Source organism: Artemia sp. Qi Xiang Cuo, chromosome 2 (genome assembly GCF_049724085.1).
Source record: "Artemia sp. Qi Xiang Cuo chromosome 2, ASM4972408v1, whole genome shotgun sequence".
Lineage (NCBI taxonomy): Eukaryota > Metazoa > Arthropoda > Branchiopoda > Anostraca > Artemiidae > Artemia > Artemia sp. Qi Xiang Cuo.
The window spans coordinates 79338541-79363797 of NC_142795.1; the positions used below are offsets into that span (position 1 = coordinate 79338541).

At 36.2% G+C, this 25257-nt stretch overlaps 1 protein-coding gene across 1 annotated transcript in view; it reads left to right on the top strand.

Moving 5' to 3' along the window:
- LOC148955654 (SAM pointed domain-containing Ets transcription factor-like) overlaps window positions 1–25257 on the top strand; it is a 69264-nt gene that overhangs the window by 7080 nt on the left and 36927 nt on the right. The window contains exons 2-3 of the mRNA XM_089103319.1: window positions 9172–9479; window positions 21348–21655. Coding sequence (XP_088959445.1) covers window positions 9172–9479; window positions 21348–21655 — 616 coding nt within the window. The remainder of the gene's footprint in view (window positions 1–9171; window positions 9480–21347; window positions 21656–25257) is intronic.

Genomic DNA, 25257 nt, shown 5'->3' on the forward strand with positions numbered 1-25257 from the left:
TCGCAGTTTTTCTATTACAGATATTTTTCTGCAAGGATTTGCTCGCTTAATTGGAAGTTTCTGCCCTTCGTCCACAAAACTTTCTTATCACAAAAATTTACATTCGCCCCTTTCCCCAAGTTAAAATTCGAAGTCTCTTGCCCCGCCCCCCAACAACCCCTAAAAGATCTTATTCAATTTCCCCAACCATTCTTGAGATATTGTAGATACGTGTTTTACTAACTTTGGTATGGTCCTAGTTCTGGGTGTACATTGTACTCAAAGTCAACAGTGGGTACACATGAGAAGTAGCCTAGGCTAATCCCTATTGAACATGACTTCATATTCTTCCTTTTCCATTTTACAGCCAGAAAAAGCAGAGGTCCTTCAGTGCCTCTACCCCTTCAGATGCGTGATATTTTCCCTACTAAAAGGTAAAAAAAGAAGCTAAATACTGCACTAGACCTCTTAAAGTCCAGTACCTTCCCAGATTTCTCCAGGTACTCATTTAGAGCTGGGTCGACTCTGGCTGAGCATGCAGAGTCAAGACACTCACCCCGTCCCAAACCAACTAACTGGCGCCACCAGGAATCGAACCCTCACCCTTCGGACAAAGGATTCCAAATCCAGCGCGCCATCCACATCGCTAGGAGTACCCCTTCGTTACCAGGGTTGCCAACTGGACTTATTTTATGTCCAAAGGACATATACCTATGTGTCGAACAGGGGCTCCCCAAGCGGGGTGGGGAGGGGCACCCCCAACGTTTTTGGCATTCGGTAAAATTTTCGCCGAAGGCGGAAATTTCGGCAGAAATTTTGCGTAATTGGCCGAAATTTAGCAAAATTCTTGATTTCTGCAGAAAATTCGGCATAGATTAGGTAGCGATTCGGTAAAATTTACAAAGATCGCCCCCCCCCCAATAAAACGAGCCTTATAACGCCCCTGGTGTTGGGACACAATGACATAATAAGGCAAATAAGGGACATATTTTAGAAATTTGGGACATAGAAGGGACACATTTGTGACATAAAACAAAATATTTCCCTACTGGATAAAAAAATGTAAAAACAATGTCACAATCACCAAAGTGGTGCTAAACCTACTTATCTAGCACTAAATCTACCTAACTATTTACTTTATACTAATTTTGCATATTTTATACTGTATTTTTCGGAATTGATTACTCTTTCTCAAAGACAACTATCTACAAATGTTCTTGAAATTATTTGCAAGTTTGCATTCTTTCATCTATAAACGATTTTATTTCTCCTTACTTTTACGCTACAGTCGCTTCCGGCTTCCAATAGCCAGGCAAAAACATTTATCTATTTATCAAGCATTACCAACTAAAAATGAAAAGTTAACAAAAGGAAAAATTTGGATTCTGATTGGAAATTGAAAATTTTAGTGCCCATTTTAAGAACCAAAAGTGATTGGACGGCAACCACCACCTCCCCGCCCCGCCCATTATTTCCCCAAACAAATCCAATCAAAATTTTGATTTTGAAATTTTGTTCAACAAAGCTGAAAGGTCCAGTAATTATGTTTTGAGGGTGAGAGTTCCCTGAGCCCTCAGGGCAAGGTCCGTGAGTTGCACTAGTTGCCCATTGTGAAAATATAAGGTTTTTATGGAAGGAATGGTTGTGTAAACTTCAGAGGGGGCTTATTGGATTGGAAATAAGTGATCGGAGGGCAACCCCACCTTTACCCTCGTCATCTTTTCCCCAAATGCATCCGCAGACAATCTTGATGTAGCCATTTTGTAAGAAAAGCCCAAAGATCAAATAACAAAGCCTTCGGGGTTGACAACACCTTCAGAGTCTGGGGATAAGGGTTGTAAGTTATACCCCGGGGTATATAAGGTTTTTAAGGAAAGGGTGGTCGTGAAAACTTTAGAAAAGGCTTATTTGATTTGAAATTGAATTTTCTAGTTCTCTTTTAAGAATCAAAAGTGATAGGAGGACAACCAGCCCTCCCGCCTCCCGAAGTCCTTTTTCTCCAAACACATATTCTGGAAATTGTGAGATAGCCAAGTTGTTTATATTTATCCAAAAAAGATGTAACAATCCAGAAATGAATTCAGAAGATATAAATCGGTATAATAATCAAACACTTCGAACTGAAGTTAGGAGCGACCCGGCTCAATGGTAACCGAAACTCTAGAAAACGGGATTTTGATACCAATAGATACATCAAAAGAATCAGATTTTAAAGCTGATTTCAAATATACAAGTTTCATCAAGTTTAATTTTACCTATAAACGTCGTTCCTTACTTTCAGTTAAAAAAACTTGTTTTTTTTTATTTAATTAAAACTCAAAACGACCAGAAATCTTAGGCAGCGCAACAGCATTGCTAAATTATGGAGCGATGTGGGCACAATGTATTATTTATTTATACTGTTTTCTTCTTTTCCTGACCAAAGCACTTCGTACTTTGTAGAAACTTCGAAGGGAGCTAATTCGATTGTAAATTGAAAATTCTTGTGTTCTTTTTAAGAGTCAAAAGTAATTGATATCTGGCGTTCCGGAACGTCATTTGACTCCTGAATTGTATCTTATGACATAAGCAAGAAATAGTCTGATTAGCAAAAAGCTACCAAAGCAAGTGAATATGCTAACCCTCGTGCCGAACATACCTGTCCAAGGAAATTCTCGTTGGAAGATGAGCCTTAAGCTACCAAAAGTAGTTTTTCTTTTTACTGTTTTCATGTTTTTATGAGTTTAGTGCTTTCAAACTAATTTATTCTGTTTGAATGAATTGAATGATTATTTTCTTCGTTTTCATTATATTTGATGTTAACTGGCCGCTTTGAAAGAGGTTTACAATGCATCTTTCGGTCAATAACACATTCATGTCTTTAAACCCGACAAGTTTTTGAGATTTCAAGATGGATGTATTATGGACATATTATAGACATATTATTATGGACATAAAATATGGACATAATTTGGACAAAAATGACACATTTTTGGATGCACAGGGGACATATTCATGGACCAGAAAGTTGGTAACCCTGTTCGTTACTAGTTGCAACTTGTTTATTACTCATATTTTCCTGCATAATGTGGCTCGCTTAATTATAAGTTCCTTTCCTTCGCGCACAAAACTTATATCAACAAATTTTTGGCTGCAGTTTATCTTTCCCTTTGTCTAAAAAATAAACACTTAAAACAAATAGTGTCCAGTTTTGTCTATTATTATTTAGCCTACTATTATTATGATTACTACATTTTACATATCGTGATTTTCTTTTCCTTTTATTTTGCATTTTCTCTTCTTATTACACTCTGCAACGACAAGCTACAGCTTACTGTTTCTGCTTTGATTTAATAAATAAACAAAACATTTTCCCAATATTTTGTATATAATAACCACTGTATAAAGATAATATAATTTATAAACTTTGTCTATTATTTATTATTTGTCTATTATTTATATACTGTGACAATAACATAGGCTAATATTCTTATTTTTTACAATTAATTAATTTTATATAATTACTATGTTTTATGTGAAATAATTTGTCTATTTTTAAAATTAATTATTTTATATTATTATTACTAATATGCTTTGCCGTTAACGATGCCATACTTTTTATTTTGTTGCACTATCAAGCAGTTCGTGGTAACCCACTATAATGAGTGGCTCGGCCCAATAGTAACCCGAAATCTAAAAAAAGAAGAAATTCTGATTATGCATCAAAACAATTGACTTTTACTTTGATTCCGAATACATTCTTTAAGTTTAAAGTTGCCAATCAGAAGCTACGAGTCTCAGAAAATTTGCCTGATTGTCAAAAACGGGGTAAACAACTCTCAAAATTCTAAGTGATTTTAATGAAAATCACACCATCAAATTTATCATATCAGATAAACCTAGTGTGAAAAGAGCCGCGTTTTCAGGTTCGGCGGGTTCTAACACGGGTTGTTCTTGTCTAGTTTCAAGTTTCTAGTTTTTCGTCTAGTCTCAAGGGGTTCGAAGTTTCAACCCCGTGTTTGATGCACTAGATGCACTGATGCACAACGCTTGATGCACTAGACGAGAACAGCCCGTGTTCGAAGGACTTCGAAGACGGGTTGTTCACGGCTCAGAAAACAACCCGCTGAGCCTGAAAACGCGGCTAAGGTTTCAAGTTCATATCTACAAAATGTGGAATTTTGTATTTTTTGAAGGGGGAAAGGTCACGGATGCATGTTCTTTTTTGTATTTTTTCAACAGGGGTGATCATATCAAGCCATTGTTCCTAGAAAATTGGAAGAGGGGTCATTCAATCGGAAGTGGGGACCAAAACTAAAAATTCTGGTGCCCTTTTCAAGTGACCAAAAAGATTTAAGGGCAACTAGCCTCCCTCTTACGCTCCTTCAGGAAACATCTGAACCAAATTTTTAGATAGCCATTCGGTTCAGCATAGTTGAAAAGTTCAATAGGCATGCCTCTAGGGGTGGTATTACCTCCCCCAGCCCCTGGGGAAAGGGCTGTCAGCTATGACATTTGCCCAGAGTCTACCTATAGTGTTTGTTATTGGAAAATATACGAACATTTTTCTGGAGGAATTTTCTGCGGGGGCATTTTCCGGGAGGGGTAATTTATTACGAAGCGGAAGGGAGGTTTCCCGGCCTAATTTGGAAAACTATCAGAAATTATTTAAGAAACAGCAAGGTTTTTCAGCTGAAATAAGGAGCAAGATTGAAACTTACAATGAACATAAATTATTCCACATATGAGGATGTTGCTTTCTCTTCAATCCTTTGTTGTTTATGCTAAAGTTTTGACTTTCTGTCCCAGTTCTTCAAGAACGACTGCTGAAACACAAGGACCGTTGATTTGGAATAAGAAGCTTTTTGGAGCATTAAGAAACTTTAGCATAACGATCAAGGGATTGAGGAGTCGGCCACCCTTCCTCATATAAAGAATAATTTCTGTTCATTTTAGGTTTTATTGTTGCTCCCTATTTTCAGTTAAAAAAAACTAGTTTTTTTTTACCTAATTACTTGAAAGAGACTGCCTTTTACTCCATTTACGGAAAATAAGGACTTCATTGCACTTTGAGGTAACTCCTAAGATTTACCTATTTTTAAACTAACAGCTATTCATTGTGAAATCCTGTTCATACCGGAGGTCGGACCGTGGCTTTGAAGTGGTGAACTCTAGGAGATTGTAGGATGTACCCCTTTGTTTGAAGCTAACTCCTCGTCTCCTAAGACAAGTTCTAAAATGTTTTGCGTTAAGTAACAATAAAAAAACCAAATGAAGTAAATATTTTTGAAGGAACTTGGACATTTTTTAGAAAGGTCTAGTGCTTTAAAACAAGTTGATTTTTTTTGCAAATATTAGAAATCCTCTGCCATTTTATGTGTAGCCTATATCTCAGACAATTCCTGCGGGGGAAATCCACAGCCATTATTTGCACGATTTCCCTCTCTCCCTAACCCTTTAGTAAGAAGCAACCAGTCAAACATATTTTTAGTTGTCGAAGATGTGAATTGATTGTTAATGTCTGCTTTATACTCCTGTTTAATTATCAAGTTTGTTACAATCAGATCGTCAGTTTCTGCTCTCTTATTTTCTTTTATCTAGTTTTTCCGGTATATGTGCTGTAGATGGCCTTTGATTCAAGTAAGGGGTGGGTTTGAAGTTCTGAAATTTATCGTTCTCAAATTTCTGTTGTTTGATACAAAACAGAACCCTTCATTTTATTCATATACGCATCAGTTCTGCAATTTTGGGGTTTTCAGATTGTATTTTGTTTGACACGGAACAGAACTTGTCATTTGGGCGTGTTTTTTTTTTTTTTAGGTCAGATTGATGCGATAAAATGAGTGATTCAATCTATGGATTTGATCAAATCTGTAAGAGTAGCTTAGTAATTTTATCAAATCATTCAGATCACTAATTTTGTGGTGTCTCTGGGACATACCGTACGTATGTAATTTGGGCCTCTAATAACGTACTCCTTGTCACGTGAGTCTTGTCACGTGAACAGAGGGAATATGTTTTGCCTTACCATTTTGATTTTTTTTTTCTAACTACGTGGCTCTTACATCAATTTGTGGAATTACATTATTGCAGACAGACTTGAGTGGCACCTTTGGTCTCAAGAATATTGTGTGATACCTCAGGTGGCTAAATATTATTGACATTAAGTCAGTTTTGTGTACATTTTTTTTTTTTTCGATTTTTGTCTCCGAGCAATCGGCCTTTGTGGTCTCTGTCCTAAGCTTCGGCTCAGTTTTGAGAGTCTGTCCATATCATTGTAGTTTCTCGTTCCATCAATACAGGGTAAATTTAGAATCGGTGAATTTAGAATCCAAATTGACGGAAATCGGGGTATTCCTTTGCACTGAACATTGGCCTTCCTTTGGTAATCCAACTGCTAAAACCTTGTTCTCGTATGCCTTTCCTGGTCTACTTGACAGATTGACGTTGAAATGGGTAACCAAGGTAAAATCAAACAGGGTGGCGTTGGTCCCATCACATTAAGGTGCATATTAATTAGTCATCACGTTTGATGTCATTTGACTACCTCAACATGAAAAAGGCAAATTATGACACAGATTAATATTTCTAGCGAAAAAAGAGAAATGTTAAGATTATCCGATAACTAAGCCCTGTTTTTACTTAGAGTTTTACGGAAAACCGCCAAGCAAACTAACAACTGAAATCGGGATAAAATTTAATGGTAAACGTCAAATGAAAATGGGACTGAAATTGCCAAGGACATCAGATTAAAACATTTTTTACCTCTCCCCTCTGGACCCTCCTTGTCCAAACCATACCTGAAACCGTGACTTCATAAAATTTGTTGTTTTCTTTTCAAAATTGTGAAGTTTTTAAGGCAGTATCGAAATTTTGTCAGTCTTGCCACGTTAAACTGTGAAAACAAATAAATATCGTTAAATTTGACAGCAATTTCGGTACCTTTGTCTTATAGCCACCACACTCATGATCTTATGTCGCGAACATGAGACAATAACCGGTTTTCATAGTTTTTATACCAGACAATATTAGCTTCGGCTCGGTGGGAAATTACATTGTAGCTATATTTTAATGAAATATTTAGTTGGTATTTTGCTTAGGTTAAGTTAGGTTAGTTTAGGTTGCGTATTTAATATATTGCGGTCTGGGCGGCCCCCCTCCCATAATCCTTTGTTGTAGTTTTCATAATTTTGTTGATATAGTATTATATGTTCATCATATTTTGTTTTATTTCATTAGCATTAACCAAACTTCACTTTTCGACAGAACTTGAGTGTGGTGGCTATAAGACACAAGTACCAAAAATTCTAAAATCAACAGTCTGTTTATGCTCAAAGATAGCTACACCTTCAAAGAAAAGCTACACTTTCTTGTGTTGTTTGGTGACATTTTGCTCACTTTGCTGGTTCTTCATCTACCCTTCTTTTCTTCTCAAATTTGGCACCTGCTACTGCCAAAAACTGCACAATTGCATATTGAGGTCGTTTTCATTAAAAAGTGGGAAATTAATTTCCTTGCAGATTTTACCTTTATCCATAACCCTTTAAGTAACCCTTAAACTGTTTGGTGACTTATGTTTTTTTGCTTACTTTGCTGATTTTATCTACCTCTTTTTTCTCTAATTTGGCACCTGCTAATGCCAAAAATTGCACAATTGCATATTGAAGTCGTTTTCAGTAAAAAGAATTCCCAGATTTTTTAAAAGATGTTGTCTACAAGGAAAAACCCAAGGTTTTTTGGGGGGGAGGGGTTCAAAAAGATTTTTTTGGGGGTGGGGGTTACAAAAAAAAATCAAAAACGTAAAGAAAAATTTATCTATAGTCAGTTCTGTTGCGTTTTTACGAGTCGGACAGAAATTTCGAGGGGGTTCAAACCTTCTAACCCCCCTGGATACGGCCTTGGTTGCCTTTACGGCTTCCTCAGTTTCCACTTAACCAGTTTGAAGAATTAAATTTCACTTTCGTGGTCCTTATCTCCTTAGTACTTTAGGGCTTCAACTTTCTGATGTTCCCTAGCGATTATGTATTCCTTTCTTCCCCAATTTCAGAATCTTAAATGTCAGGCTTGATAAAAATACAATCAAAATCCTTCACAAGCGTCTCAATTATTGTTGGAAGGATATACTAACCTAATTTCTAATCTAAATGATTGACATAATTGAATTTGTCTAAGTTAGTGCTATACAAGGTGAACTTTGACTTTTGCTGTGCGATTTGTTTTTTGTTCTTTTTTCGCATTCAGATTTTAGAGCTAAGATTTGGATGAAGACGAGAAATTTTTATCCGATTCGTAAAAACGTAAAAGAAACCCATATAAACAAATTCAGATGCGTTAAAAAAAGTTAATTCCCCCCTCCCCCTACCCCCGAAAAAAGGCTATTGTTTATAGAGAAAGTTTTAGACTTATTCCCCAGTTTGTGATAAACCCAATTTATGAATTTTCTTTTTTGGATTTCAAATTCATTCAAGATGTTTTTCTATCACATTGAAGAAGAAACCGGTATTCGTTTTTATCAAAGTCGATTAGTCCAAGTTATCGGCTTAAAAAAAAAAAATCCCGCTTTCTGAGGCTATAATGAAAGAAAGGTTGAGATGGCTAGGGCACGTTCTGCGGATGAAGGATGACAGATTGCTGAAGATTGCCCTTTTCGGCCAACCGTCTAGGGTTAAACGGAAAGCAGGTCGTCCTCATCTGGGGTGGGAGGATGTCATAAAGATAGATTGAAGGGAAATGTGAACTTCCTGGGAGGACGTAAAGAGGGAGGCTTTGAATAGATTGGGATGGAGGAGGAGCGTGCGTAGCTGTGTTGGCCTCAGGCGGCTTGGTGCTGCGGTGAGTTGTTAGTAGTAGTAGTAATATCGATTTTAACCAAGAAGAGCCCAAACTTAATTGTGTTTTCGTTTTATTGGGAAATAAGTCAAACGCTAGTGATATAAAGTAATATTACTTCATATTACTTCATAATTACTTCTTACTTAATATTACTTGGTGCAGCAACCTTTTGCTTGAGTAATCCTCTGGTTCCGTTTACCTCTTACTAAAAATATCAAGTTTTTTATTTCGACTAATAAATCTGTTCATTCAACATAATAAAAAGGCTCATTTTATTAAATTTTTCTTCTTCTAGTTGTGAGGTATTAAGGCAATTAAATGTATTTTTTCTTACTATTTAAGGTCCATACAAATCTTTAATCTTTTAATTTAATCTTTTAGGTCCACACTGTTCCTTCGCTTTCATCACCAACTAACTATAAAATGAATGACTGCATAACATATTCACCATTCGGGCTGGTACCCTGCACCACGGACCTCTTCAGCTGGGAAGCCGGCTCTCCATTTTTCCATGGCGAAGTGAAGTGGGAGGTTCAATCAATTTTTGAAGCGGCATCTCCACATTCTCTACATTCGCCATCACCACTGCCAATGCCTTTGCAATCGCCAAGTCCAGAAGTCAAGGAAAGTAACGAGGGTTTTGACATACTAAAGGAAACAATTGAAGAATTTATTTCCTCCACAAAAAGGTAAGAAGAAGTATTTTGCATATTTCAGTCGTCCAGTATCAAAACATTTTGGAAGCTACATCCAAAGATTAGAATTTTGGGAGCTACAGTGATGACAGTGGTCAAATACGGCTCTGAAGCATGGGCTCTCCGAAAAGCGAATGAAAAACTTGCTAGATGCTTTCCAGAGAAATTGCCTACGGATTTCTCTGGATACCCGGCTGACTGACCGTATTTCAAACAGTAGGCTGTACGAAAAGTATGGTTCAATCCCGCTTTCTAGGGCTATAATTACGGCATGCTGTGCGGACGAAGGATGATGACAGATTGCCGAAGATTGTCATTTTAGGCCAACCGTCTAGGGCTAAACAAAAAGCAGGTTGTCCGCGGTTGGGGTGGGAGGATGTCATAATGAAAGATTTAAGGAAATGGGAACTTCCTGGGAGGGTGTAAATAGGGAAGCTTTGAAGAGATTGGGATGGAGGAGGGGCGTGCGTAGCTTTGTTGGCCTCAGGCGGCTTGGTGCTGCGGTGAGTTATTATTAGTAGTAGTAGTATCAAAACACACGGTTTGCAGTGTTACCGTTTTTTTGTCTATAACTGAGCCGATGGGTTTATTGTAAAGGACGAGGGGTGCCCACTTTCTGCCACATGGTGTGTGCACATCTCAGGACTCAACGTGTGCTGCACATTTTCGCCACGTTTGGCACGGTTTTTGCCAGCCTTGGCATGCTCCACCTAGTATACGTGATGGTACTTATGTGTTATATGATAAATCCTCAAGAACTTGTATCGCGAACATGAGACAATGTTTGGGTGTTAATATCAGGAATATAAAAAACAGGAATACCTGTTTTTCAGGGTGTTAATATCAGACAATTAGCTTCGGCTCGGCAGAAAACTACATTATAGCCAGGCACATACGCAGGAACTTTTTTCGGGGGGGGGACCAAATCCTAAAAAGTCCTGATTTTGTGAGTATTATCAGACAATTATTGTAATATAATAAAGAAATAAGCAGATTTGGGGGGGGGAGAGCTCCCCCCCCTGCGTACGTGCCAGATTACAGCTATATTTTAATTAGATATGTAGTTGGTATTTTGGTTAGGTTAGTTATGCGTCCTTAATATAATGCGCCCTGGGTGGCTCCCCTTTCATAATTCTTTGCTGTAGTTTTCATAATTTTGTTGCTAAAGTATTGTATTTTCATCATTTTTTTGATTTCATTAGTATTCACCAAACTTCACTTCTAGTGTGTATAATATAACACATAAGTATCAAAATATTGATCATGTTGTATCAATTTTCAATTTCTGAGAAAGCCTTTAGATTGTCCTTCTCGATTCAAAGTTACTATGTATAAGCGTTAGTGCAAACAGGGTACACTTAAGGAGGAGGGTTCTGAGGAACTTTCTTATGGGTAGGGGTTGAAGTAGCCAAACTAGTCTTTAGGTCATAATTTTTCTGCGGTCAAACCGTACAAGAGGATTCCCCTTATCTCCCCTGTGCGTAAGCATCTGTTCCATCATTTTTGTTACAACCGAAAAGCTTCACCTAAATACTTCAAAGTGCAATTGCCCAAAATTTGTGCACGTGTTATGATTATAGACGCTCATAGTAAGATGTCACGTTTTGGAATACGTTTAACACACTTTTTTTGTTATCATGTGCCTGCGATTCGAAAATATTGCTTAACTTACAAGATCGACGCCAATGGTGCACAAGTTGTCTGAGAGTAAAATATTGGTGATATCATTTGCTATATTTTTCGGAAGTAAACTACGTCATTTGGAAGGTTCTTTAATTCGTTCAAATTTACCCTATATAAATAAAAGTATTAGATAAAAGTAGTATTTATTGGCTTCGTGGAACTTTTTCAACCTTTTCATAGGAGGCATGAGTCTAGGGCTGTACAGAGGGGGGCACGTCGGCAAAATCCCTGGCTCCCCATCCTTAAAAGTGCCCTTAGCAGACGCTGCAAGTTTGATTGTTTTTATTTTATTTATTTTATAATCGGAACAAGTTTTATTTCCGAACTTTATGATTTGTTTATTCAAAATTGAAAATAGAAGATCAAAATGAGTGTGCTGTCAAATCGTTTCTCAACATGTGTGCTAAAACACAACCCCCTACAACTATAACTATAGCCCCCTATACAACTATAACTATAGCCCCCTATACAACTATAACTATAAAACCCCTATAACTATAGTAGAGGGGCAGGGGGAACGTATACAGTTTTTCACCTCCAATACCCAAAACTGTAGCTACTTACTGTCACTGTATAATCGAAAGAGGGGGGATGGGGATCCCCAGGGCTAAGCTTGTCTCTTAACAGGCCTGGTTGGGTCCTCAAAATCCATTTTTAGAGTAGCCCTGAGTGTCCGGAAATTCGTGCCTACGATGTTTTGAGTAATGAAGTGAAGTATTCGAACATAACAGTGAAAAAAGGGTACTTGTCAATTAGCTGGAACCCACGCGATATATTGTATACGGAAGATGCATAAGAAACTAGTCAAAGGGGTTCCTTCCAATAGAAAATCCGTGGTTTGTCATTGCGTTTACAATATTTAAACTATTATTTTTGGGGGTTTAGGGGGGAAACGGTACCTAGGTTAGGTTACGTATTTAATATATGCTATGCTTTACCCCCCCCTCCCTATTGTACAAATATATAGCCCAAATTTGTTTCTAAACTATTAAATTTTCTTCATATTTTGTTTTATTTCATTGACATTAGCCAAACTTGACTTCTTGTGTGGGTTCCAGCTAATTGACAAGTACCAAAAAAAGCTGTGCTTCTCAAGCTTGACCCCCCCTCCTTGGAAAAAACTCATACAACTGCGTATTCTTCGTCTAAGCAATGAAAAGATAACCCGAAAAGTAGTTTTTTTTTTCTTAGACCCATCTCTACACTACCACATGAACTGTTTTTATTCTTGTGTAATGAAACAAATCTGTTACATACATCAATAAATACTTTTAATACGTAAATTGATTCAGTTCGGGATTTCCATGAAAGAAAATTAGTGGCATTGCTTACAAAGTTGGCGAAGGTCATAAGAAATTATTCTGAATTCGACACATTGACGCTATGGACACAGCCATGGATAACGCCAAACCACGACATTTTAAAATGATGAATCATTTTATGTGATCAAAAGGAAGCTAGATAGACTGATCTCGACATTCAAAATAGTCCGGTACATTCTAAAAAAGAAAATTAAAACTTGAAGAGGTAATAATAATTACGATTAGACATTTTCTTTAGTAAGCCAAATTTAAAATAGTTACTGCTGAATTGGTGTATCAAACAGTTCATGGTAACGAACTGTAAGTAAGGAGCGATCCGGCTCAATAGTAACCGAACCTCTAAAGAACGGAATTTTGATACCAATCGATACATCAAAAGAATAAAAATTTATTTGCTGATTTCAAATATATAAGTTTCATTTAAGTTTAGTCTTACCCATCAAAGATTAAGCGCCTGAGAAAATTTGCCTTATTTTAAAAAAAAATGGGGAAACACCCCCTTAAAGTCATAGAACTTTAACGAAAATCACACCATCAGATTCAGTGTATCAGAGAACCCTACTGTAGAAGTTTCAAGCTCCTATCTGCAAAAAGTGTGGAATTTTGCATTTTTTGCGAGAAGAAAAATCTCGGATGCGTTTTTATTTGTTTTTTGTTATTTTTGGCTCCCAGGGGGGATCGTATCGACCCAGTTGTCATAGAATATCGTGAGAGGGCTCATTTGAACGGAAATTAAAAGTTCTAGTGCCCTTTTTAAGTGACCAAAAAATCGGAAGGCAGCTAGGACCCTCCCACGCTAATTTTCTTCCCAAAGTCACTTGATCAAATTTTCGACGAGATAGCCATTTTGTTCAGCATAGTCGAAAAATCTAAAACTCTGTCTCCAGATGACTTAATCCCCCACAGTCCCCAGGGGAAGGGCTGCAAGTTTCGAACTTTGCCCATATAGGTTATTGCAAAGTATACAGACATTTTCAGGGGGGATTTTTTCTGGTGGAGGGGGGGGGCTGGGGGAAGGGTTTACTTGGGAGGATCTTTCCATGGAGGAATTCTTCATGGGGGAAGGAATTTTCCATGAAGGGGGAGCCAGATTTGACAAAATTTTGAGAAAGCCGCTTAGCCAAAAAACAAGTAAAATTAATATGCAAATTTTGTTTTAATTATTCATGTACGGTGAGCCAAAATAAAAGCTGCATTACCTCAAAAACGTTCAGAAACTAAATACAAAAAAGTTTTTTTTTAACTGAAAGTAAGGAGCGACATTAAAACTTAAAACGAACAGAAATTATTCCGTATATGATAGGGGCTGCCTCCTCCTCAACGCCTCGTTCTTTACGCTAAAGTCTGACTCTGTCTCACAACTTTGTTTTTTAAGACAATTAAAAACTTTAGCGTAAAGAGCGAGGGGTTGAGGAAGGGGCAGCCCCTATCATATACGGAATAATTTCTGTTCGTTTTAAGTTTTAATGTCGCTCCTTACTTTCAGTTAAAAAAAAACTTGTTTTTTTTTTAATTTAATATTTTACAAGAATAAAATTTGGCTCTATTTAAAACGCACACGGTTGTTGGAACTTACTTAAGATTGGATAGGGGGGCGAATTTATCAAAATCGGTCAAAAAGTAAAAACGCGAGTATTGTGAAATACATAGGAAAGTGGAGAATATTGTAAACATCTAGACGCTTAAATGATGGGAGGCATCTTGGGGACCCTCTTGTTTGCATGGGTACCGATGGTAAGCTGGACGAATCAGTAGCCAAACTGGATTTCAATTTTAGGCGTAGATAGGGTTTTACTTGGTAGGTAGGTGGGCCCATTGCTTTTTGTCCCTCCCCCCATTTTTTTTTGCTTACTACAAATGTATTGCACAAATTTCGGAAAATTGGTCCCAATATGAAAGAAACTACGAGATTTTCAAAGATGGCGAAGCTATTGGTATTCCTTTTTGTTAGAGTTTTTGAACCTATTGTTCGTCCTTTTTTTATTGAATTAATTGAATTAATTCAATTGATTGAATTCAAATTAAATTGAATTAATTCAAATTCAATTGACTTAATTCAATTCAAATTAATTGAATTAATTGAATATTGTATTTTATTGTGTTGGGCTATCGGGGACTAACATTTCTTTTGCCAACCAAGTGCTATAACCAATACCGTATCTAGAATTTTTCGGGGGGGGGGGGTATAAGAAAATTTATAAAACGTATAAAACATTTTTTTATATGCATTTTTTAAGTTTTTACGTGTTGTATAAAAGATTCAGGAGGGGAGGGGGTTCAACCCTAATTCCCCCTAGATATACAGACTTGGCTATAATAACGCAAACTTTTACTTCATTTTACCAGTTATAGCTCTATTTAAGGGATTTTTGTTGTGGCTTTCAGTTTACCCGAGTCTTATCCTGTTTATTACCAAGTTTAATCAACTATAAAACACATGTCTCGAACATACCGTCGATTCTCTAAAATGTAGGGGAGGGGGCAACATTTATATTTTTCAAAATCTTGGGGAGGGTGGCAATTTTTATTCAGTTTTACAATGAAAAAAAAGGAGGTTTTTTATGCCAATATGAAAAAGGGCACTTTTCAATGAAAATATACCTAAAAAAGGTAATTTTCAAAATATAACTCGGAAAGTTTCGTCATTTTCATTTGAGTCTGCTCTTCTGGGACCTTTGGTTTTGGAAGTGAAGCAGAATTTCATTGATTGAAACAAGATTCTAAGCCATATTTGGAAAAAAAAAATCATGCATTTAATTAGTTTGTTAGCCTGACTCAACCTATTCTGTTGACAAAAATGATAATTTCAGATATCTTTGATTAAAGACTGTAACGTTTGGGCTAAACTGAAAGCCCCTATAAAACTCATTTGCTAACTAGCGCTATGTAAAGGAAGGGAATATATATTTTTTTTTAATGAAATTTCAGTGGATAATTTACTGGAAATGAAGTTAGAATAGTTTTATTAGAATGTAGTTGTTAGCTTACAAAAAAAAAAAAAAAAAATTACGCGATAACCTCGTTCTATACATATTTTGCAGCTCTAAGGGGGCGGGAGTTAAATTCTAGTTGAAGCATGTGAAATGCGATGCCTGTGAAGATCTAAACAAGCTCGAAGTTTACTAAGTTTTATTCTCGTATATTCTGATCTTTTTTAGTTCATATATTTTTTTTCTTTAATTTTCATTTAATTTTAAGGTTAGTGTGAAACTTTCAGCTTGAATTAAATCTAGGCGAAATAAAATTCAAGAAGCATCCTAGTTTCTCACTCACTGTACATTATGTCATTATCCTTTTAGAGGAGAAATGAAGACAACAAAGGAAGTAAAATTTATAAAATCTGTAAATTAAACATCTCAGATTAAAAATTCATCTCAGTTTCATGTAAATAGATTCTGATGATAAAAGTTTTCCCTATCTTATAAATTGTTTCAATATTGCCGTCAGGCGGCTTGGTGCTGAGGTGAGTGTTAGTAGTTTATTAGTAGGCTACATTTGGTAGTTGTGAAAATTTTGGATTTGCTCAGTGAAAAATTTTGGATACTTTCTAAAGCTCCATGATGATATTTTTTTCGTTTAATTTCTGCTGATTTTTCACGCACATTCCTTATTTTCAAACTTGGTACCCGCTTAGTGCAGGGGTGGATCCAGGATCTTTTTAGGGGGGGGGTGGGCAAAATAGGTTGATCCGATAAACTTGCGTTAAAAGCAAGTTTAATTAACACAAACTTGGGTTAATTAAGTAAATTACACTACATTAGACTACGCTAGGGGGGCGCGTGCCCCCCTCCCCCCGGGATCCGCCACTGGCTTAGTGTTAAAACCATGTTCCTGCATATAGAGGTCTTTTCCATTAAAATTTGAGTCCCAGCTTTTTTTTTATTTTAAAGACGTATGTCATTATGTAACTTTCCATTTAACCATATAAAGAGTTAGATTTTAGATTAAATTATATTAAATTACATAAAATATAATGCTTAATCCTATAATAAATTAGCCTAATAACCAGAATATACTCCTGGACGAGAAGGGTGGTCCAAAATAAAGCAGGTTGAATTCTTAGGCGGCAATTTTTTTCGTCGAATTATTTTGGTGGCAGTCCACCACCTCCAGAACAAAGTTTGTAAAGTATGTATAAAAACATTTTTGTTTAATAAGATATTAAAGGTGTATGGAAAGCTTCCTTTTTAGATCTTTTACCGGTTAAATCACTGACAAGTGTGTTTTGTATAGCCTTCTTCGCAGTTGAAGGAGACGTACATTAAAAAAATATACTAAACAAAGGGCTTATCCCTTGCTAATCAGCCTAATATGTCTATACCACAGTTTATATAATATACCAGTAAGTTTACCGCAGATGATTTCTGGCTCTTCATTCTCGGTGCGAACAAAAAGCCCCTCCCACTTATTTCTGCACTTATTGTCCAGTTATTGGTTGAGCCGGCCAAGCGGTTTTGTCAGTACTTGTTCCGTAGGTGATTATTCTTTGTCTACCCGTGAAAAGATCTAATGCCGCTTATGTTTATATCTGCAAAAACGTTCTCTGGAGCACTCCGGGTTTTTATAATGGGTGAGGTCCGGGTTTTTATAATGGGTGAGATAGGGAAAGATCATACTGGATAATTATATAAACTGTGGTCTATACTAGCAGCAGAGCTTGTTGGAGGCCTTGGGTACCCTCTTTGGGCACCCTTTCTAAACGTTACGTGTCAAGTGATATCAAATTTAATTTTAGTTAAACAGTTCGTGGTAACGAACTGTAAGTAAGGGGTGACCCGGCTCAATAGTAACCGAAACTTTAAAAAACGGAAATTTGATAACAATAGATACATCAAAAGAATCAGATTTTCATGCTGATTTTAAGTACATAAGTTTCATCAAGTTTAGTCTTATCCATCAAAAGTTACGAGCCTGAGAAAATTTGCCTTATTTTCTGTAACAGGGGGAAACATCGCATAAAGTCACAGAATCTTAAAGAAAATCACATTATCAAATTTCACCGTATTAGAAAACGCTACTGTAGAGGTTTCAAGCTCCTATCTGCGAAAATGTGGAATTTTGTATTTTTTGCCAGAAGAAAGATCACGTATGCGTGTGTATTTGTTTTTTTGTCCCCCCCCCCCAGGGGTGATAGTATCGATTCAGTGGTCCTAGAGTGTCATGAGAAGGTTCATTCTAACAAAATTAAAAGTTGTAGCGCCCTTTTTAAGTGACAAAAATTAGAGGGCCTCTAGGCCCCCTCCCACGCTCATTTTATCCCAAAGTCACTGGATCAAAATTTTGAGATTGCCATTTTGTTGGGCATAGTCGAAAAATCTAATAACTGTGTCTTTGAGGACGACTCAATCCCCCCACAGTCCTCGGGGGAAGGGCTGCAAGTTATGGACTTAGCCCTTTGTTTACGTATTGTATTGTTTATTTTTAACTATACCGACGTTTTCAGGGGTATTTTTTCTGGTGTGGGGGTGGGGGGATGGGGTTACGTGTGAGGATCATTCCGTGGAGGAGTTTGAAATGGGTGAAGAGGATTTCCTTGAATGGGGTGAGGGAGCGACCCGGCTCAATAGTAACCGAAACTGTAAAAAAAACGGAATTGTGTTACCAATAGATACATCAAAAAAATTGGATTTCTATGCTGATTTTAAATATATAAATTTCATCAAGTGTGGTCGTACCCGTCAAAAGATACAAGCCTGAGATTATTTGCCTTATTTTCGAAAAAGGAGGAAACACCCCTAAAAGTCATAGAATATTGATACAAATCACACCATCAGATTTAGCATATCAGAAAACCATACTTTAGAGGTTTCAAGCTCCTATCTGCAAAAATGTGGAATTTTGTATTTTTTTTGCAGAAGAAACATCACGAATGCGTGTTTACTACCCCGCCCCTTTTTTTCAAAATCGTCCGATCAAAATTTTGAGATATCCATTTAGCCAAAAAAAGGAAGATTAATATGCAGTTACTTTTTAATTATTCATGTACGGTGAGCCAAATTCAAAATCAGTATTAATTCAAAAACTTTCAGAAACTAAATAAAAAAAAAGCTTTTTTTAACTGAATGTAAGAAGTGACATTAAAACTTAAAACGAACAGAAATTATTCCGTATATGAAAGGGGCTGTCCCCTCATTAACGCCTCGCTCTTTATTTTAAAGTTTGACTCTTTCTCACAACTCTACTTTTTAAAACAATAAAAAACTTTAGCGTAAAGAGCGAGGCGTTGAGGAGGAGACAGCTCCTTTCATATACGGAATAATGACTATTCGTTTTAAGTTTTAATGTCGCTCCTTACTTTCAGTTAAAAAAACTTTTTTTTATTATTTAATCTTAAACTAGATTTACACAGGGGCGGACCCAGAGTTTTTTTTAGGAGGGGGGGGGCGCAGAATAGGTTGATCCGATAAACTTGCGTTAGGAGCAAGTTTAATTAACCCAATCTTGGGTTAATTAAGTAAATTACATTTACTTTAGACTCCATTATGGGGGTGAGCGCCCCCTCGCCTCCCTCCGGATCCGCCACTGGATTTAGATTGCTTGTGCAACTTGAGGTGTGTCAGAAAGCTTTGGTGGGCTTTGCCAAAAAACAGTATTCGGTTGAATGCCGAAGTTGTCAACCCCTCAAAGCTTAAATATAACAACTTTCAAGAAGAACTTTTTCTTAAAAAAAACAGATAACAAGTGATGACTTGCTGATCCAAATGTAAAAAAAGACTTATTAAAAGATGGTTGATCATTAGATTTGGTTTTTGCAATGTTAGCGGAGGAGAAAATGTTTGAGAGGAAAAGTTGGTCTGAAAAGTTAACTTAACGAATAAAATCAAGTTCGCCCCGACAGAAAAAAAAACAGCAAGAAATATACAGCCAGTTTATATGCAAACTATAAGATATTATTAGAAACCTCGTAAAATTCGTGAGCTTTTGGGAGATGGCTGGCCCTTGACAATTACCGTGTTTATGTTCGCATGGGAATTTGGGTCAAACTTATCAGAACAATATTTGTTTTAAGACTAAAAAGCCAGATGATACTTTTAAAAGTAATCTGTCGATATTAAGGTCGAAGCTGTTTCTGTTCCGAGAAGCAGAAACAGAATAAAGAAGCCGGGTTAAAACAAATCATGCCTTTTGTTTTTCTGATGAACTGAAATAGGAGGAAACAGCTGCGGTAAAAAAAAAAGCCGAAACAAAACAAATAATCTGCTTCTACTTTTTTGGAAAAACAAACGTTTCCCCCCAAAGAACAAGAAAAGAATAAAACAGTCGGGACTGAACAATAACCTGTTTCTGCCTTGTGTTTTCAGAAAAACAGAAACAGGGTGAAACAGCTGCCGTAAAAACCAAAAGCTTTTTTATTCCCTAAGAACGGAAAAAGAATAAAAACAGCGGGACTAACTAAGTGATCTTTTTCCCTATTGTTTCCGGGAAACAGAGACAGGAGGAAACAGCTGCAGTAGGCTAAAATCCAACAACCTTGTTTATCCTGAAAAACAAAAAAGAATAAACAATCGGACTAATTAGATAGCTTGTTCTACTTTTTGGTACCTGGTAAAAAAAAGCGAAAAAAACAACTTTTTTTCTATTTTTACGAGAACGGGGAACAATTTTTAAAAAAAATAATTTTTTTCCTCTGGTTTGCTGTGACTACATTGCTATAGATCCAACAACATAAAAAGGATTCTCGCTTTTTGTTTACGGTGTACGATTCTGGGTAATTAAAAAAAAAAAACTGTTGTTGGATTTATTCATGATTGAAAGTCGAATGTCACCCTTTAGCACCTTTATTGTTTTTGATTTGTTAACATTTAGTCGACCATCTCCTCAAAATATCTAGTTATGTAAAATATGATTTTATAGGACCGAACTTCATGATGTACCATGGACCGTCGAAAAGGACTTCTGGCTCTTTGAAATGATAAAGTATAAAGTTAAACAACCGTATATATCTGAAAAAATCGGAAAAGTTTGATTTTTAATGATAAATATATCCATATGCAATTTGACAGTTTTTGGTTGTAGCGGTTGCTGAAAAATATATAATAATAAGAGTAAAAGTATTATAAATATTGAAGTGTAAAATCACATGAATATACAACAAATGGTGCTTGTTGGTTGTTGGAAACACACCAAAGAAGTGAAGTTAGCTAAATACTAACGAAATATAACAAAACATGATGATAAAATAATAATTTAGGAACAAAATAATGGAAACTTAACCCAACTTACTGTAACCTAACCTACCCCGCCTCCCTAATGTGCAAGTATATAGCCCAAATTATACGAGTCCAATGCATTCTGTCTCCAATACATTGTATAATCCATCACTTTGTTTTTGTAGCTATGGAACCGGTTTTCTGAGATGTAACCTAAGCGTAATTCTTGAATGTGTTTCCGATAACCAACAAGTACCGAATTGGTACTTATGGTTTATAGCGACCCCACTCAAGAAGTTTGATCTGATCTGTCTGCCTAAAACTCGTTTGTCTGTCTGAATTAGCTTAGGCACCGTAAGATTAACTACTATATAGGTATATTTAATTCTTTGTAGTAGTTTCCATAATTTTGTTACTCAAGTATTATATTTTCATCATATTTAGGTATATTTCATTGACCCAACTTCACTTTTTGAGTGGGGTCGCTATAATACATAAGTATCGAATTTATTGTCCTTGAAATTTACAAAATGATTTTTAAATTTAACATGATTGAAATACAGGAAATCAACGACCCCTCCTATTCAGTTGCAAATCTTGTTTTTGAGAGCAAAAGCGAAGAATGATTTTTAACCATTAACGGAGGTGTCTCTTTAGACACCTCCGTTTTTCTAATTTAACGTACTGAAAATTAGTCTTTGTTCTAGAGCTACGCAGAGAACACATCCATATCAGCGACCTTCAAATTATAAATCACCGACCCCAGAAAATTCAATTTTGCACAGCGTTTTGAGCAATAAATGTTCCCAAAAGCCAAGCTATTCCAATCACGAATCAAATCACCAGGAAGCGGAATTTAAGCTGGACATACAGTCTCTGCCGTCAGTGTTGCCGGTACAATGTTCTGATACAAGTTTAGCTATTAAAGATGCCATGAGTGATCTTGATACTCTTGTTTGGTCTATGGCGGATGCAGAGATTGAGCAAGTGAGTCAGCGATTAAATATACCGCGAAGTAAGTTTTTTGCTTAAATTTTTCTAAATTTGTGGATTGCGTTTCTTAATCTGTTGTACACTGTTATTAGATTCAAGACGAGTTTTGGTAGATAACTTTTTACTTTTTTGGCTGTACTGTTTTATACCGTAACCGTACATCTTCGTAACAGTGTTCAGGGGTGCATATATGGAGGTGATCGAGAATTAATCCTGTTTCAAGAGTTTTTTTTTCTCGTCGAAAAAATTCCAGAAATACAACCGAAGAAAATATAAATTAATTTTTATATATAAATTAATAAATCCCACCTCCTCTCCTCTCGGTGACATAATAATCTTTTCCCCTTAATTTCAAACTTTAATGTCACCTACACTTTTTTATTAACAGCTTTTATAATAATAATAATAATATGATGCAAAACAAATAGGCCACATGGCCTCTACAATATTTTGATTTTTGGATTTGGGTAGCCAAACATAATTGACGAAGACAAGGTATACTGCAATACATTTCAAAACCACAAAAAAAATATCATTCCCGGTTTTTCAGGGTGCCCTTCCGCCATAGGGCACCACTTTCATCGTGGAAATACACTAATAATACACAAATAATTTTTCATAAAACCTTGTTCTCTATCAACTATGCATCATCCTTCATCCTCCCAACCTTCCCTCAACCCCAAAACAAACTTAGGAGGAGTAGAATGCTGTGCCCTTACAACATCTTTAGGCACGCCATTCTAACCCTTCTTTAATAACTCACAAATAAACTACTAAAATGTTTTTAGTGTCCATTTGGCTACTCAAAAAATAAAACAATAACCAATAAAAAATTATTTTAATCTTTTATCTTAATACTAACATCATTTCCTCATTTTTTTCCCCCCTAGAAGCTTTTTAACGCTTAATCAGAGCTGGAATCTCCATCTCCATTCCACACTTTAATTTTTGAATAATTTGCTTGTGATGATCTTTGACGATGATTATGATGGTCTTATGGATTTCCACGTTAATCCAGTGTGAAAGATTTTAAGTCTTATAGTGCATTTACACATTGGGGAAATTCTTCCGGATTTAGCAATCCGTGTAAGATTCCGTCCGTTTTCGTGCTTAAAAAACTCTAGCTTTCTGCAACGATTTGTTCAAATCAGGACGGATTCTGGGCAAGGGTTTTAAATTAATAAAGCCATGACTATGGATCATCAAAAACTTAATGATCTTGTAACATTGGTACAAGGCTACCCCAGCTTGTATGATACTGCTCACCTAACAGTGGCGGATCCAGAAGAAGTGAGGGGGTGCGCGCCCCCTTGCATAGTCTAAAGCAGTGTAATCTACTTAATTAACTCAAGTTTGGGGTAATTAAACTTGCTCACAACGCAAGTTTATCGGATCAACCTATTTTGTCCCCCCCCCTAATTTTTTTTGGATTAACCTATTTTGCCCCCCCCCTCCTAAAAAAATCCTGGATCCGCTCTTGTCACCTAGGCTATAAGAAACCCAGAAAATGGTGTAATTTGGCTCTCTATTACTCAACAGCTTTGAGAGGAGGGTAGGAACATTATATCCTTCTTGATGTTTTGATGATAGCTACAGGCACTGCAGCTAATTCTAATCGAGTTTTAGGGTAACTTGTTCTCATCTTGAAAACTTAGATGACGCTGATGCATTTATTGGAAATATTTGCGGTACTTACCGGTTAGCTGGAACACACGCGAGAAGTGAAGTTTGGTTAATGCTAATGTAAAACAAAATAAGATGAAAATATAATAGTTGAGAAACAAATTTGGGCTATATATTTGCACATTAGGGGGTGTGGGTGGGGGCAAAGCATTAAATACGTAACCTAATCTAAGTACCATTTTTTGCCCCTTCTACCCCAAAAAACTAGGTTTAAATATTTTTAACGGAGTGAGCAATACCTCACTAGGCAGAGGAAACCTGTTTTTTATTAGGATCTTTAAAACTCTAGTATACGGTTCTTGTCGCCTGTGTTCCAGCTAACCGATAAGTACCAAATTTGCTTTGAAACGTAGCGTTTTCTGGGTCATCTTTCGAAAAGATACGGACGGATTTTCGCATGGATTTCCGCAACGTGTAAATGAATCATTAAAGGCTAAACTTAACCTTGCGAAACTTAACCATTTAACATAGAAAATTACGTACTTCGTGTGAAAGTCGTATTACTCTTTTCTAGGAGCTGTTTCGAAGGGAATGTTTTTTGTAACGGTTATTAGAATATATGATGATAGTGACAGGTCATTATTGACTTATCAGATGCTCTTAAAAAGGAGTTTGCCTTTATAGCTGCCCCAGTATCCAACGGGCAAAATCAAATTCGTGACTTGGGTATAACTTAAACGGGTTTTATTGGATAATTGCCACCCACTGCAACTTTTTAAGATGACCATAAATATCTACCCAACTGTAATCCGTTTGGTAAATTAATCAGCTGAATAAAAAATGAATTACCAGATGACGCCAATAGAGACATTTGAAATAGGCCTAAATTTTTAGTAGAACTACAGAGAAAAAGAAAGTTTAGTCTCAGAATATCAGTAAACTCGGTTTTTAAAAGGCTCCGTTTTTTAAGGTAGTAGCCTATGAAGAATAATATGTAGACTATATATCCACCAATTAGAAGATTTCCTCCCTTATACTACATCCTTTCGATTCTCTTACATCGCTTTTTAATAATAAGTATGCTTTTTTGTATCTGTTTTTGGTCAATTTTTCTGTTTTTTCATAATTTAGATAGGAAGAAAGTGAAAATATCACTTGGTAGTTTTATACTCTTCTCAAATTTGATAATCCCTTCAGAGGCAAATTCCTTTTTCAGCCCTTAAAGGGGCCTCAAAGGGTAACTTATTTTGGTAATGATCTAAAATCCAGGACACATGCGAGAAGTGAAGTTTGGTTAATGATAATTAAATAAAACAAAATAGGATGAAAATATAATAGTTTATGAACAAATTTGGGCTATATATTTGCACATTAGGGGGTGGGAGTAAAGCTTAGCATATATTAAATACGGAACACGCTGACTAACGCGAGAACTGAAGTTTCTAATGAAATAAAACAATGAAAACCCCTTATCCTGAAAAATTTAACTGCCTCTTTTTCTGTCTTTGGCAAATCCCAAATTGTAATTTTAGCATCCATGTTCATTCAATCACTTATCATTGCAGTAGGGTTGCCACCCGGTGAGAAAAAAATCACTAGATTCTTGAAAAAAATCACTAAATCAGCACATAAATCGCTAGATTATTGACAAGACATCAATAGAAATCACTACAATTATAATACTCTTTATCAATGTAATTAATAACTGTTCTGTTTCTTTACCATGTTCTATACAGTCACCCTTACATGAAGGGGGTAAAATTTCCCCCTAGATGTGGAAAAACACCTTTAGTTTGATGTTTTGTTTTTTCTCATGCAAAAATACCCTTGAATGTTTGAGAAATTTCTTTTTGCAACTTTATGCGGAGAATAGAACAAAATCTTTGCTTCCTCTCTGTTCCTGAGTTCGTATCTTTGGCTTATACTCCGATCACTGAAAATTGGTTATCGGTGATCAAGTCGAAATATTTGCTTTTTCTTTTTATTTTTTTTTTTCTTGTC